The sequence below is a fragment of the Rhinatrema bivittatum genome, chromosome 13 (assembly GCF_901001135.1).
Source record: "Rhinatrema bivittatum chromosome 13, aRhiBiv1.1, whole genome shotgun sequence".
Lineage (NCBI taxonomy): Eukaryota > Metazoa > Chordata > Amphibia > Gymnophiona > Rhinatrematidae > Rhinatrema > Rhinatrema bivittatum.
Genome location: NC_042627.1, coordinates 58,792,607 through 58,808,930, shown reverse-complemented (window position 1 = coordinate 58,808,930; position 16,324 = coordinate 58,792,607). Strand labels below are relative to the sequence as shown.

General features: G+C 39.8%; 1 protein-coding gene across 1 annotated transcript in view; it reads left to right on the top strand.

The window, feature by feature from the left end:
- The window catches only part of FAM227B (family with sequence similarity 227 member B), a 338,878-nt gene that overhangs the window by 16,972 nt on the left and 305,582 nt on the right, over positions 1-16,324 (top strand). Inside the window, exons 4-5 of the mRNA XM_029574531.1 lie at positions 7,227-7,285; positions 12,816-12,866. Of these exons, the coding sequence (XP_029430391.1) occupies positions 7,227-7,285; positions 12,816-12,866 (110 nt within the window). The remainder of the gene's footprint in view (positions 1-7,226; positions 7,286-12,815; positions 12,867-16,324) is intronic.

The following is a 16,324-nucleotide window of genomic DNA, read 5'->3' as shown; positions in this document are numbered from 1 at the left end:
GAGGGTTTCCCTGCAAAAATCAGCTTGTAGCCCCATGGGGAGTTAAAAAAAAAAAAAAAAAAATTGTATTTAATACTCATAGCTTTTAATATGCATTTCTCCTTTGGATACTTGTAACAATGCAAATTGATGTAATTTTCAACACTCTTTTATAGGGAGAGCAATAATTCCAGCCAGGGCTGTCACAAGGGGCGGGCAAGAAAGGTAGTCACCCTGAATGATTCAGACTTTCAAATACCTGAAAGGAATTAATGGTACACAAAACCTTTTCCTATAGAGAGGAAGTTGTAGAACTAGGGGTCATGATATGAAACTCTAAGGGGGTAGGTTCAGGAGCAATGTCAGGAAGTCTTTCTTCATGGAAAGGGTAGTGGATGCATGGAAGACAGGAATGATAATGGAACTCAAAAAGATGTGGGATAAACACAGAGGGTCCCTAGTGGACTACAGGATGACGAACTGGAGTAATGGTTTACTGTAGGTGTAATATTTATTTATAGGAGTAACCTGCCGGGAGCAATAGATACTGCTCTTAACTGAAGGCATGGGAGTAACCTGAACAGTGTGGCAGTTACTATCCTAAGCAAGTTGTTGTGTAGACTGGATGGACCATGTAGGTCATCGTCTGCTGTCAATTTAGTTTGTTACTAGTGTTTATCAACCCTGGTCCTCGTAGTCCTCAAACAACTATAGTTTTCAGGGCAATCAAATATGAAAATGAACATGATTCTTAAACCAAATACATAAAAATGGCTAAAATCAAGTTAAGATCAGTTTGTCTAATTTTAAATGCATGAGGTTAAACAGATATATACAGAATGCATAGGGAGCTTCGTTTTCAGTTTTTATTTTTCCTGGGAATTTCAATGTTATAACAAAAAAAAAAAATCAATGGAAAAAATGACAACTTTTTTTTATAACACACAGGAGAAAGATTAGTGGAAAAGTAGCACTCATTTTTATTTGTTATAACATTGAAATTCCAAGGAAAAACTGAACATCCTTAAGAATATAGGAATATAAGACTTGACATACTGGGTCAGACTAAAGATCCATCAAGCCCAGTATCCTGTTTCCACAAGTGTCCAAGCCAGGTCACAAGTACCTTGCAGTATTCCAAGGGGTAGATGGATTTCAATCTGCTTATCCCAAGAATAAGCAGTGGATTTCTGCAATTCTACCTTAATGGTTAATGGACTTTTCCTCCAGGAACTTGTCCAAATCTTTTTTAAACACAGCTACACTAATAGCTTTCACCACATCCTCTGGCAACGAATTCCAGAGCTTAATTATGCATTGAGTAAACAAACATTTTCTCTTAGTTTTTTTTTTTTTTTTTTATTTATCATTTTTTTAATACATAAGTCAAAACAAGCTTTTACACAGAAAATATACTAAGAACATTATACAAATCCTGTCAATAATCATCACACTAGACAGTGGTTCTCAAACTTTTTTCTGTCAGGACACACCTGACAGATGGTTCTCACATGCGTGACACACTGAACACATGACCATCATGAGGATAAATGTAAAAGTACAGTTTGCATCCACAGGAACCCCCCTGACCCACAATAATGAATGTAAAGCAGAATTATGACATTCACCGTACAATTCACCCTACAAAAAATATGTTCTGGTGTCATCTCAGTAACAGCAACACAAACTCCTCCTACTACCAGGCTCAATAGCCCTACTTATGAAAAGACAGCAGTTTACCACCAATGCATGTCCTCTTGAGAAAACACAACAAATAAGACCGATACAAACGCTTACATGCTAGTAAAATACCTCACCTTGGTCGCACACACAGAACCGACCTAACATTTATTTATTTATTTTTGGTTTTTATATACCGATCTTCCTGCATTAAATACAAATCAAACCGGTTTACAAAGGAACAGAAAATTGCCTGAACGGCGATACATAGAACTCAGAACATACATAGTAATAGGGCAAATACAGTTAAAATTTAAATTTAACTGAACAGAGAAAAAAATATTTAAAAAATATTTACAATGCATAGTCATAAATGTCCTAAAGCATTCATAGAGAAAAATGTGCTTAGTTAAAATGCAGAGTCTGGAAATGCAAGGTTGAATAACCATGTTTTTAATTTTTTCTTAAAGGATATTGGGCAAGGATCTTGTCTAAGGTCCGGTGGGAGATTGTTCCATTGAGTGGGTCCTGAGGTAGAGAAGGCTCTGATCTTTAGTGATGTTTTTGCTTGAGGGACGAAGAGAGTGCCTTGATAAGCTCTTCTCATTGGTCTAGTGGGATTATTAGGGTGAACTTGGTGAGTTAAATCGATTGGGGCAAGATTGTGAACATACTCCCAGGATCTGCAGTAATGCACATAAACTAATCCGCACACAGTTACACCTGTATTATGGAATGCACTCAAACAGGAGCAACCCTATCTATGAAAAGGCAACATTACAAATATTAAATCAGGCCCTAAACACCAATACACCTCCTATTAGGAAAACAGAATTAGCCGAGTAGCTATAGATCCCCAACAGAAATAATTGTAAAACTATACTAATAAACAGAATAAATATTTCAAAACACCTATGAACAGAATAACATCTAACAATATAAAAATTATTAAAAAGTTTCCAAACAGCATTAAAATATTTCAAAACAGACTCATTCCATAATTAAAATGGAAGTCAATCAAGAAAAATAAACTTAAAAAAACACCTTTACTTACCCCCCTCCAGCAGCTCTCCTACTCCCCTTCCATGCAGGCCGTGGCACACACCAGAAGCAGCAATAGTGGCTGAAGCTCTGTACTCATGGTCCTTTTCCTTAGGGCCCACAGCCAGTCTCTGTGTCTCTCACACACATGCATACCAGTTACATCCCCATGACCAGTTTCTGGCTCTCTCACACCAATTATCTCCCGACCAGTCTCTCTCATGCGCGCACACACAGGCTTCTCACTCCCATGCTGTGTCTCACACACACCCAGGTTTCTCACACTCATGCTTGCTCTCCACATGCACAGGCTTCTCATTCCCATAATCAGTTTCTCTCTCTCTCTCTCACACACACACACACACGCACCAGTCACCTCACCGATCAGTCTCTCTCTCATGCATACACACAGGCTTCCCACTCCCATGTTCTCTTTCACAAGCACCCCCACATACCAGGCTTCGTACTCCCATGCTCTCTCACATACACAGGTTTCTCATTTCCATGCTTCCTCTTTCTCTCTCACACACACACACACTCCAGTCATCTCCCTGACCAGTCACTTTCATTGTCTCTCACATATACACACGTCACTTCTCTGACCAGTTTTTCTCACTAACACACATACTCTCAATCAAATACATGCTCTCACATGCAGGCTGTCAATCAGTTATACACACTCTCAATCGCGCGCACATTCTCTCACACAGGCAGGCTGGCTGGCTGTCTCTATATCTCACTCCCTGCCCCGGAGCACAAATGGTAGCTGCAGCAGCCTCGCCCTCCAGCCCCTGCAGGCCATGAAAGAAGAATTCCATCGGCCGCAGGAGGCTAATGATGCTGTCTCCTTTGCCGGCTGCTTCGGATTTTGCTCCGGGCCCACGCTACTGCTCGGGGCTGATGCTGCTACCGCTACTTTTCCATACAGCATGGCTCTTTCTTCTTCCCGCACACCCCACTGCACATCACTTCCTTTTCTGGATCACGGGGGCAGGTGCGGGAAGAAGAAAAGGCCCAGCCGCAGTTGCCAGCCTCCACTAACACTGCTGCTGTTCACATCCGGGCTTGAACATGCTGATAGCCCGGACGGCAGTGGCAGCAGTGGAACATCGTCTGCATCTTGCTCGGTGAAGGAAGAGGAGGAAAGAGATGTGGGAATCCAGTAGGACGTGACTCACCTGTGGGTTCTTGGCAACACACTGATTGAGAATCGCTGCACTAGACTACCAAAGATGAAAAGAAACTGGAGGACAAAGAAAAATAACGGAGATTAGCTATAAATAGCATGTACATTTCTGCAATATATATAGGCATTTGGTCCATGACTAACTGTTGGTTGACAAAAGCACTTTTTTGATTCCACAAATGATTTCAGTTCTTGAAGAAAAATCAGATATGATTCATTTTTAAATTTGAATAAACATTTGCATAGGTATCAAAGGAGAAAGGATGCCCTAAGAGAAATAACCTCTTGGCACATAGCCAAAAACCCCTTTCTTCTTTCTTGAGTCACTCTTGCTAAATCCGGAAAAATTCTGACCATTTGACTCATAAAAGAGATACTTAAATTTTGAAAGTAAATCTTCTTAATATAGCTAAGGTGGTGGTGGGCTGAGAAGAAAGAAACCAGTAAGGTCACCCATTCAGAAATTTACAGAGCAGAAGATTTCAACAACTCAGTCAAATTTAAATCCTGTATAATAATTTGACTGGGATTTTGCCTCACCTGCAAAAAAATATACCCTTTTCAAAGCTGGTATACTCTCAGAGGGAATATTAAGGTTCTTCTTAAAGTCATATTGGGCAATTCGTTCACTACCTTAGGAAACTTTAAGAAACTTCCTCTGGAAGTTTTCAGCATACTCAAGCTGAAGATTGACATTATTTCTGTCTTTTATTAAAGCTGAGTTAACTGTTTGAACAGCATCCAACTTATCTTCCAGAACACTGATTTTAGAGGAAAATAATTTGGAAATTTGCTGGTTTTTAAAGAATCTAACCTTGAAGAGAGAAGATTAATTTTAGTGGAATTCTCTATGAAGGCCATTCCCAAAGTATGAATAATTTCCCACAGTGAATCCAGGGTGACGACCTCTGGCTTGGTAACTGTGATGAAAGCAGCGCCAGCATCAGAAGTCAAGGAACAAAGCTCACCTCCCAGATCTTCAATAGTGGCTGAAGCCTTAATGGTCACTGCTTGATCCAAAAATCATCCCAATTCCAACTCATGGACTCCCTCCGACGCGGGTTCACCAACAGCCTCAACAGGCAGCGTCCCCGCAGTACCCAGATGGAAAGAGACACGCTCAGCTGGCGGCTAACACTCATCAAGGGGGCTGAGGGAAATCTCCCTTGCCGACCGCTGCAACAGGGCTCTGAAGCAGGAAGAGCAGACGCAAATTCTAAGATGGATCGCTGAATCGGGGTGAGTTGAGCCTCTGAGGGGAAAACCCTCACTCTCCCCTTCCATTTAGAGAGCATCTTTGTAGGAAATAACGCAATTAAGCGGTATAATTTAGAAAACAAACGGAGGTCAGAGAATTGGCGTCCATATCATGCTGCCATCTTGTTTCCCTCCAGTCCACTCTCTTATTAGTTTTAAATGTGTTACCTAGTAACTTTATTGTGTGTCCCGTGGTCTTTATACTTTTCAAAAGAGTAAACAACTGATTAACGTTTACTCGTTCTATGCCACTCATTATTTTATAGACCTCTATCATTATCTCCCTTCAGCTGTCTCTTCTCTAAGCTGAAGAGTTCTAACCTCTTTAGCCTTTCTTCATAGGAGTGGACTGGGAGGGAACTTACTAAAACCTCTACCTACTCTGCCTGCCTCTTCCCTTCTCCTTCCTGACTCCTAAAACCCACCTAACTATCCTTTTTTTTTTTTTTTCCTTTATTGGACTGGGACTGAAATGGGGAAAGGCCCGATTGCGCCACTTCGTATTTTTTAACAAAATTTCCTCCCTTTTGCGTGCATCGGCACTCGTGTGCGCATGTGCATGCGAATAGCCAATCTTATGTAAATTATTTTTATTGAGTTTACAATACCAATAGAATATTAGCAGGGAAATTGAGATATGGTACAGGATTGGTTCACAGAGGAACCATGGGTTAGGTTACAGTGAGCAGGTTATAAAATTACATGAGTTGGATAACAGTGAAAATTGACAAATAGTTGCAGAGAGTAGGTAAGGTCAAAGGGAGACTAAATGACACTTTTATGCTTGAAGGGGCAAGAAAAGGATGGTTACATAGGGTGGGTAAAATTACATGAGTCTAAGATATGAATCTATCCCTATTAGGCCTATATGGCTATCTTATAAAATGGAATTGCTCCTTGCTGATCCTGTACGTAATGGTACAAAAATGTACCAAAGATATGTTGAAATTGTTGAACTCATCTGAACTAAGATCTTGCTTTGCTTCATTATACTTATGGGCAATTTTCTAAGACTACAGTATTAGGGGCTGGCCTTGTGGCTAAGAACATAAGATATACCATACTGGGTCAGACCAAGGGTCCAACAAGCCCAGTATCCTGTTTCCAACAATGGCCAATCCAGGCCATAAGAACCTGGCAAGTACCCAAACATTAGATGAATCACAAGCTACTATTGCATATTAATTACCATCATAGCAGTTTATGGATTTAATCTCTAGGAACTTATCCAAACATTTTTTAAATCCAGTTACACTAACTGCTGTAACCACATCCTCTGGCAATGAATTCCAGAGCTTAACTATGCGCTGAGTGAAAAGGAATTTTCTTCGATTTGTTATAAATGAGCTACTTGCTAACTTCATGGAGGGCCCCCTGGTCCTTCTATTATCTGAGAGAGTAAATAACCGATTTACATTACATTAACTTGTTCAAGTCCTTTCATGATTTTGTAGACTTCTATCAAATCCCTCCTCAGTCATCTCTTCTCCAAACTGAACAGCCCTAACTTCTTTAGCCTTTCCTCATAGGGCAGCCGTTCCATACCCCTTTATAATGTGCTGCAGTGTGGAGGATCTGGGTTTCTCTTTCCTGTCTGTCAGGGCTCTTTGGCCCTGGGCATGCTGTGGAGGTAGTGCTTGAAGACCAGAAGGACAGTTGCTGGTACTTCGGTGGCTGCTGCTAGCCAGGCCCAGATTTAGGCAAAGGCAACATAGACAACTATCTAGTGTGCCAAATATCTAGGCCAAAGAGGAGCCTGCTTGTGCTTGCTTTAGGACCATGTATTAGCAGAGCTTCAAAGGAGTGCTGCCATGCCACTCTGCCTATGGGTGCCAAAATCTTAAATCAGGCCTTGCTGCTAGCCAACAAGTAACTCTGAACGCTAGCCAATGAGCCAGCATGGGTTGTTAGAACTATCTGGGTATGCTGCCTTAACAGGATAGGGAGCAAAAATGGTGGAATAAAAAGCAGGAAAAAGGTAAAACATGATATACAGTAGCAGATTGACTTAATATTTTCACATGAAAATGAGATCCTTTTTTTGCACTACAATTTTCACATTTGTGTTCAATTTTATTTTAAGATACTGAAATTGGTGAACCAACAGACATTTCATCCGAATTGAGAATGACAAGAAGAAAGGTGAGAATTGTTATATCTATCATGCATGTTTCTTAAAATCTAAAAGCGGAATATGTTATGATAAGCTTTTGCAGACTCAGTTTATCAGACTGTGCTGTTTCTGCATCTTTTAGTTAGTGTCAGATTTTGCCTAGCACCAAATTTACACTTTGGGCAGAAGTTGCACTATTTCACAATTGTACAAGAAAGTTTTGCTAGTTTGTACTTTTTTTTGGCAGAATATTAGAAATCAAGCGAGCTTTTAACAGGCCTTAAATTTGGCAAACATGCAAAACACTTGTAATTTAGCAGCTTTTTGCCTATTTTTTTTCTTTCTTTCTCCCCGCTCTTTAAATTTAGCTAAGAGCTCAATAGAAAAGTATTGGGCATCTACCCAGGGATATTTTATTTGGAAAAAGTCATATTTGCCAATTTAAACTTTGCCAGTGATTAAAGGCTTCATACACAACATCGTATAAGCTATGCAGAATCAAATAAATACTCTCATTTTGATTCTTTGATGAGCCAATCTGGGTTTCTGAAGAGGATGTAACTCCTTCAGCTAGCTGTCGGAGCTAGTGAAGAATTGTTTTTGCCTGTTTAAGCCCTGGATTCCAGACAGGAAAATTGGAGACTCTCTTCTGTCCAAGGTGGAAAACGTTTCCCAACATTTGGGGCCAATTCAGGTCTCCTCAGTCATCTTCATCCTTGTTGCCCCATGGTCAGGAGGAAGTTTCTATGGGGATTCCTTTGGAAACCCTTCTTGGCTTGCCTCAGCATACTTCTCCTCGGGAGGATCTCGGCTTCTTCAGGTTCTTGGCTAAGTTGGCAAAGATGCTGCCCAGCAGTGTCAGGAAGGGAAATGACCCGAGAACAGATGTTTTCGGGCTTCTTCAGTTCCTTCAACCTCCAGTTAATTCTGCGGCTATCCCGATTTCATAAGCTTCTGCAGCATCTCCAGATGAGGATGTAGCAGACATCAGTATCATTCCTGCCAGTGGCCCATAAGTTGGATTCAAAGTACTGGGTTGAAGCCTCCCCAGATTTTGTGATCATCCAGCTTTTCCATCACTCTGTAGTAGTGGGGTAAGTGCCCTTGTGTTTGCTTCATCACACCTCCCGGGAAGGACTGAAAGGCAGTGGACACATTTGGGAGAAAAAGTTGTTCCAGGGGTCCATTTAGAGTGCCCAAATTGCAACTCACCAGCTCTACATGGTGTAATATCTGCCCGAATGCATGCAAAAGTTAAAACTTCTGACAGGTTTGACAGACGCAGAACAGGCAGACATTTGCTGAGCAGCGGAGGATATGGAAGAAGGTGAAAAGCACCTAACCTGTTCTGCTTACAAAGCTTTTGATACTGCGGTCAGGACTTTGGCTATTTCTATAGGAGCCCAATAACTGATATGACTGCAATCAAGTGGCCTCCAGGAGGATATGTGTGATTTTTCTTGTGGCTGCGTTTTGCACAGGGGACAATTTATTTGGCAACAAAGTTTAAGAAATAGTGGCTTTGATTAAAGAACATCAAACCATCTTACAGTCGCTATGAGCTATGGTGGTGGATCAGTTGGTCTCTGCCGGATGCCATTACTTTTTCCTGCATGCTCCTTGCACTCTTTTTAGCATCTTTGAGCTCATCTTCAGCAGTAGCAGCTGCTCACCCAAATTCAACAGAAGGAAAGGCTTCAGCAAAAGGCTCAGCAGCAGAACCAGTCAAGTTCAGGGCTAGTTTTTGACAAATCTGAGACCCGCTTCCTCCCTTGGGAGGGGGAGGGGGGGGGGGAGAGAGTTCAGTCCTTTTACCCGAAATGGCTCCATATCTCCAAAGACTGATGGGTCCTAAAAAATGTGGAATATAGTAACCCCTCTTCCGACTGAATAGTCTTTGGCTCTGACCTTTCTCAGTCGACCTAACTGCAACTGGAAGTGGAGTCACTCCTTCAGGAGAAGGTGGTTGAACCTGTCCCTCCTCAGGAATGTGGTCAGGGATTCTATTCTAGCTATTTCCTGATTCCAAAGAAGTTTGGGGGAGGGGGAGGTGGGTCGCTGAATGGTTATAACATCTATATTAGACACAAAAAGGGAACAAGTTGCTGGTAAGCAGGATTTGAACTTGACGGCTTACTTTGCTCTCTGATCCTCGGATGCAAAGAACGTGAAGCGATCAGAACACGGATACCCCTGACGCAGAGTTCACAATTCGAAACTCACGTGTCGGGTGAATATTAATGGGATAACAGCATTTTCAAGTCATGAAGGATCTGCATTAGGGCACTTTATTGATAAGGTAAGTGATTCAAAAAATTGGTTAAAAACTTTTTATTTGCATTTAAAAATTGATAAGAATGTGATTGTGAACCGATGATTAAATAATAAAGCAACAAAGGTTTTTGATATCAGTAGTGCTTATTATGATGGTCCTTTTTGTTAATGAACAAGAATTTTGTGTAATAGCAACTTTATTTATATGAATATTTTGTGGCATTAATGAAATTGGTTTGACCTTTTTTCTGATGGACACAAGTTGTCTATTTCTAATCTCTCCATGTTTGGGAAAGTATTAGCGAAAATTGTACTCTCACATAGCTTACTGATTTTTTTTTTTTTTTTTTAAGAAGAATATAGCATTTTGAATCCTTACCAGAGTGTGGGTTTCGAGTTGAGCACAGTACTGAGACCCTCTTATTAAGAGCAGTGTTTCTTGAGTACCAGATGGTGGAAATAGATGAGAGAATATGCTGAGATTAAGCAAACCAGCAAAGTGGAGGGATACAACAATAATAATGGGGGACTTTATTACCCCATTGACTGGGTGAATGTTTTGCTCTGGTCACACAAGAAGGGTGAAATGTCTAGGTACTATAAAAGATTGCTTCTTGGAGCAGTTGGTCCGAGAGCCCACTAGACAAGGTGCTACTCTACATCTGGTCCTCATTGAAATACAGGACCTTGTCCAGTGGGTAACAGTGGTAGAACCGCTGAGCATCATTGACCATAACATGATTGAATTTGATATACATATTATAATAAAAATCTAGGATAAAACTTCATCGATAAGCCTGAATTTCAAAAGGGGGATTATGAAAGATTGAGGAAGTTAGTAGAAGGAAACTAAAGGGATCCAACAGAATAGTTCAAGGTGCTTATAAGGCACGGAATCATTTTAAAAGTACCATATTGAAAGCCCAGTTGAAATGCATGCCACTCATCAAAAAAGGAGGCAAAGGCCCAAGTAGTTATCACCAAGGCTAAATAGTGAGGTGAACAAGACTGTTAGTACCAAGAATGATTCTTATAAAATGGAAAAGGTATCCAAGTGATGAAAATAGAAGGGAGCCAGACGTTGCCAGAATAGATGTAAAGCATCGATAAGGCATGCCAGAAGGGATTTTGAGAAGAAACTCGCCAGGGAAGTGAGAAATAATAATAAATTTTATTCCAGTATATCAAAAGTAAGAGACCAGTGAGTAAGGCAGTTGGCTGTCTGGATAACCAAGTGATTAAGGGAGTTATCAAAGTTGATAAGACCATAGCAGATAAGCTAAATGATTTCTTTGTGTTGGTAGGATGTTGGACTACTGGCACTGCCAGTGAGTTGGGAGGTATAGCTGCACAGGAGTTGAGGAACTAGGATAGATCCAATCTACATTTGGTGGGCCTCTAAGCTAGTCCCTGTGCTCCGAATTATTGCCCTTGGAGAAATTTAGGGGGTAGAGGGTGGTTTAAGGGTATTTGATTTCTACTTGGAGTTTTGTTCATGATTAATGTTGTTAGATGTATTGGTTGTTAGAATTGTGGACCCTTGTGTTAGAGTGAGGATGTCACAACCTACTGGGAAAGCCCAATAGGTCCTCACTGCCAACTGGTGGAGCAGACAGTGCAGAGACTGAGCTGGAGCTTCACCTTTACCAGCCTCTTTCCCCTTGGGTTGAGCTTTTGGGTTCTGGGGATGGCAAGTCTTAGGTGATAGACTCTGGGGTGAATGCTGAAGAGAGGCTCCGATGTCGGGCTATGGTCAAGGCAGGCGGAGAGCAAGGATAGTAAGGTCACAGACTATGGTCAGTAGCAAAGATCAATCCAAGGGTAGACAGGCAGGAGAGGCGTACAAGGCTGGAAGATGAAGGCTGGGCAGGCTGAAGACAAGGCTGGAAGACAAAAACATGGCTGGGCAGGCTGAAGAAAGGCAAGGGTGAAGACAAGAAAGGCTGGAGTCGAGGCAAGGAAGGCTGGAGACACCAAAGACGCAAGGCAGTAACAAACACTACCACCGAGGTAGTCGACCTGTTGCTGAGACACTGCAGAATTGCACGGCCAAAGTTAAATACTTGGCTGTGTGATGCCATCAAGAGGCTCCGGATCGCTCTGTTCCCTCTGAAGGCCTTTAAGTATTGATGCGCGCATGCCTAGAGAGGGAACCTGGTGGTGACTATGGCAGTGTCTCAGGCAGTGTGGCTGAGTGGCTCTTCCTGGCTGTTTGGAGGGGTGGCGTTCCCCAGCAGGGTAGCAAGGGGTGAGTGAGCCGGCTCACAAGCCAGCATATGTAATGTTGGTGTTATGTATTTTTGTTATTATAAGATTGTTGTATGCAGACCATGGGTAGGATGAAAAGATCCCTTGTTGTAATTTAACCAAAATAAACACTTCATACTGGCAACTTCAGGAAGATCTTTTATTTAGATAAAGTATGGAATGGAGTATTAGAATATTCCAGGAGAGGCCGTTCAGAAACAATCTCAGAGAGCATTGTTTACACTATAAGTTAAATCCAATTTACACACCAGTGAGCTTGTTTGTTTGTCTTCATGTCATGTTCCCAATTGACTGACATTAGCACAACATCCTCTTTACTAGGATGGTATTATAATTCTGTCTCATACATATTAATGAAACTGGGATTTATTTAAGATTTACTGTTAACCAAGTACCTAATAAACATAAACAATGAATAAATAAGGTTGGGAGGGGGAGATTTTGCCAACAACTACTTTATAGCCTCCTTATCCTTAGGGTGACCTGCACGGAATAGCAATTTAAACAACCTGCTGGGCAGACTGGATGGACCATTTTGGTCTTTATCTACTGACATTTGTTATGTTACTTTGACCACTTTAATGTGCATAACATAATATTTTTAGCATACACACTAAAGGAAAGGTTATTGCATAGGCCTCTAAACTTAAGGTGCTGTTTACTCTGTGGACATTAAAGACCCTATGGTACATTTCTCAAGAGAAGAAATGTTAGTCCTAATATCATGCCCAAATTCCCCCATGTAAAAGTATTGTAAATAGTTACAGTTTCCATATGATATATGTGTACAGACAATTTTATAGTGAATAATGGTTTTATACACATCCATTTGTAGCAAAAATATTAGTAATACTGTGATAATATTTTGGCAATCACATTTTGGACAGATGGACAGCAACATTATTTAGACAATTTGTCAGGGGTGCTTTGTTCAGAATTAATTATTTGATGTGTTCTGAGCTGTTAAGATTAAATACAATTCATTCATTATTTAAATCCTTTTTTTTTTTTTTTCAGAAATTTGATATCAAGCAAACAGAGAGAAAAACTGACATAACAGAAATCAAAGTAGGGATGTCCTTTCATTGGAAACAAAACTGGAAATTTCTTATTTTATTATTTTTAACCTACAAAAAAATATATCGTGCCTATGGTCTAACCCCTACAAATATAACCTAAATAACAGAAAAGGAGGTTGTTATTAGAACTTAATGGTACATCAAGCAACGGTAATAACCTCACTTTAAGCTTCTACCAACCTTCTTTAATACCATTTTAATGTTTTTTTTTTTTTTTTATTTTTGCGCCCAATTTTTCTATTTTTTCTTTTCTTATACACACAAAATGTACTCTATTTCGAGTACTAATTCTTATATCAGTTACTCTCTTGATAACACTCCAACATTTCACAAGAAAATGTAAAGTCTGTACTTTACCTTGAAGTCGCTGACATTGCTGTTCTTCCTCAGCTGTGGTCCCAGATACTTCATTCCATTTCACTGCTTCACTAGGTAAGCGTCCTGCTCCAAACTAGAAGAAGCAGTGAAATGGAAAACTATCTGGGACCACAGCATGATGAAAGAAATGTAGATATCCCCTTGATGCAGATCCTTCTTTGAAATACGGACCCCTGTTGGGGTGTTTTGGGTTAAATGTTGTGCAGGATTTAACAAGTATTACCAGCAATAAGGTTAAGTTCTGAAGAATTTTTAAAAATGCATAATCACTAAGAATTAATGATGTGCATAGACCTATGATTATAGATAAGACAAAGGAAGGTATCTACCTGAAGTCCCCAGTATGACGGTCGGAAGTGTAATTGCAACATTTTTGGAATAGATCAAAGTTTTGTACATTGGAAGAATTTGGGCACACACTATTTATTTATTATTTATTTATTTATTTATAGTTTTTTTTATATACCGCGGAACGTGTGGCACATCACCTCGGTTTACAGATAACAATAACTCAGCAAGGTGCTTTACAATAAAACAAATTATCTGATAGAATAAGCAAACAGTATAACCATTAACTAGGAGAATAAACATCGATGTTATAAGAGTGAAAAGGAGTCTGGGGAGAAATCAGGAATTAAGGGCTAATATAAGCTAATCGCAATTAGCTTATAGAATAGATTAACAACAAGAACAATTATTTACATAGTGAATTAAATAACAAATAGGGAGCGATTCAAGGTGGGGGGAGTGGGGGAGACAAGGGGAGGTTGTGAAGGCGATGTAAGTGGGTAGTATAGGTCCCCGATAGTTAATAGTATGCTTTTTTGAACAACCAGGTTTTTAGGTTTTGTTTAAATTTTTTGTGGCAAGATTCCTGGCGTAGATCAGAGGGCATGCTGTTCCATATTGTAGAACCAGCTATAATGAGCGATCTTTCTTGATCCCCCAAACTTAAATATTCATTTTCTTTGACTGGTTGGTTAGTGCCATTTTGGTTACGGGGGATCCCTCCTTCCCTATTTTGATGGGGCAAAGATGCTGGGGAAAGGAGGTGTGTGGGAAGCCCAAAGGGGGCATCTTTTAAAAATGTTGGTGGCAGAGGCAGAGATCATTTCACTTTTTTTTTTTTTCATTTTATTTAAAACAAAATTAAACACATTAAACAACAAATTAAATTTTAGAAAATGAAATTAAAAACAAAATGAAAACAATTTCAGTGCAAACGACTAACATAACATTCTTTAGTTCAAAAATTGAAAAATTCTCAAATAACCCAAGAACACTATTCAACATAGTTAAAAATCTGACCAATGACAAAGCAGAGACACCCCAAACTCCACAAGAAAACAAATGCAAAGACTTAGCACACTATTTCTCAGACAAAATCACAAACCTTAGAGCTAAGATTCCGATCCTAACTAAACAGGAAATCAAAATGCAGAAAAGAGATGACGCAATTCTCCATATTTGACTAGGTATCACAAACCGAAGTAGAATCCATGATAAAAAAGCTGAACCCTGCACCACATAAAATTGACACCATTCCCACCACAGACATAAAAAAAAACTAGCTGATATAACCTCCTACACACTAGCCAAAATAATTAATCTATCACTCAATGAAGGAGTAATGCCAGACACACTGAAAAACGCAATAATTAAACCAATTCTGAAAAAAAGAAACAGTGACCCAAATGTCTTAAGTAACTATAGACTGGTTTCAAACTTACCTATGCTCGCGAAATTAATAGAAAAAGCAGTACAAAAGCAACTAGCAGAACATCTAGACAACAATAACATACTCTACCCATCACAACACGGCTTCAGAAAACACTATAGCACCGAAACATTACTAATCTCTCTAACTGATAACATTCTACGTGGATTTGACAGCGGAAAACACTACATCTTGATACTACTAGATCTGTCCGCAGCATTTGACACAGTTAACCATAACATACTATTAAAAAGACTGGAAGAAATTGGATTACAAATGAAAACAATTGAATGGTTCACATCATATCTCACAAATAGATCCTATCAGGTACAGATAAATAACACTATATCAGACAAGATCGACTTAAAAACAGGTGTCCCCGGGATCAGCACTCTCAGCGACTCTATTTAACATTTACCTGCTCCCCCCTCTGCCACTTTCTGGCAGGGCTAGGTGTCATACACTTCATATATGCTGACGACATTCAACTAATTCTACCAGTTGAAGAATCAATTGAGAAAACACTGAATCTGGCAATGTTGTACCTTGACATAATAAAACAACTATTAAACCAAATGGAACTAGTAATTAACATAGAAAAAACAGAATTCATACACCTTCAACGAAAAAACATTGTAAGAATTCAAAACCTCATTAAACTTAAAAATAATAAATCAGTGGAGCTAACTGATAAGGCTAGAAACCTAGGAGTGATTATAGACACAGAACTCAGCCTTAAGCAACACATATCGGTAAAAGCAAGAGAAGGCTATGCCAAACTAATAGTCCTTAGAAGACTAAAACCCTTATTAACTCAAGAACACTTTCGTAAAGTACTACAAGCACTAATATATTTGCTAGCACGGACTACTGTAACACACTTTTTCTTGGATTACCATATACCACAATCAGACCACTGCAAATACTACAAAACTCAGCTGCCAGAATACTTACTGGGAAAGGCAGAAGAGATCATATCACCCAAACACTGGCGTATTTACACTGGCTTCCAATAGAACAAAGAGTGCAATTCAAAACACTATGCAAACTAATAAATAACGAAAATGCCGACTGGCTAAACACCGCACTTCGATTACATGTCCCTCAAAGGAATCTCAGGTCCGCCAATAAAGCACTACTAACCATACCCTCAGTAAAAACAGCAAAGTTAACCCAGGTTAGAGAGAGAGCACTATCATTGGCAGGACCATTATTATGGAACACATTACCACTTGAGCTAAGACTAATGAAAGATTTAAAACTCTTCAAAAAAAGCTTAAAAACTTGGCTCTTCAAAAAAGCATTCCATAGTGAGGTCGCTGAAGAAACAACAAATACATTCAGCTGAAAGT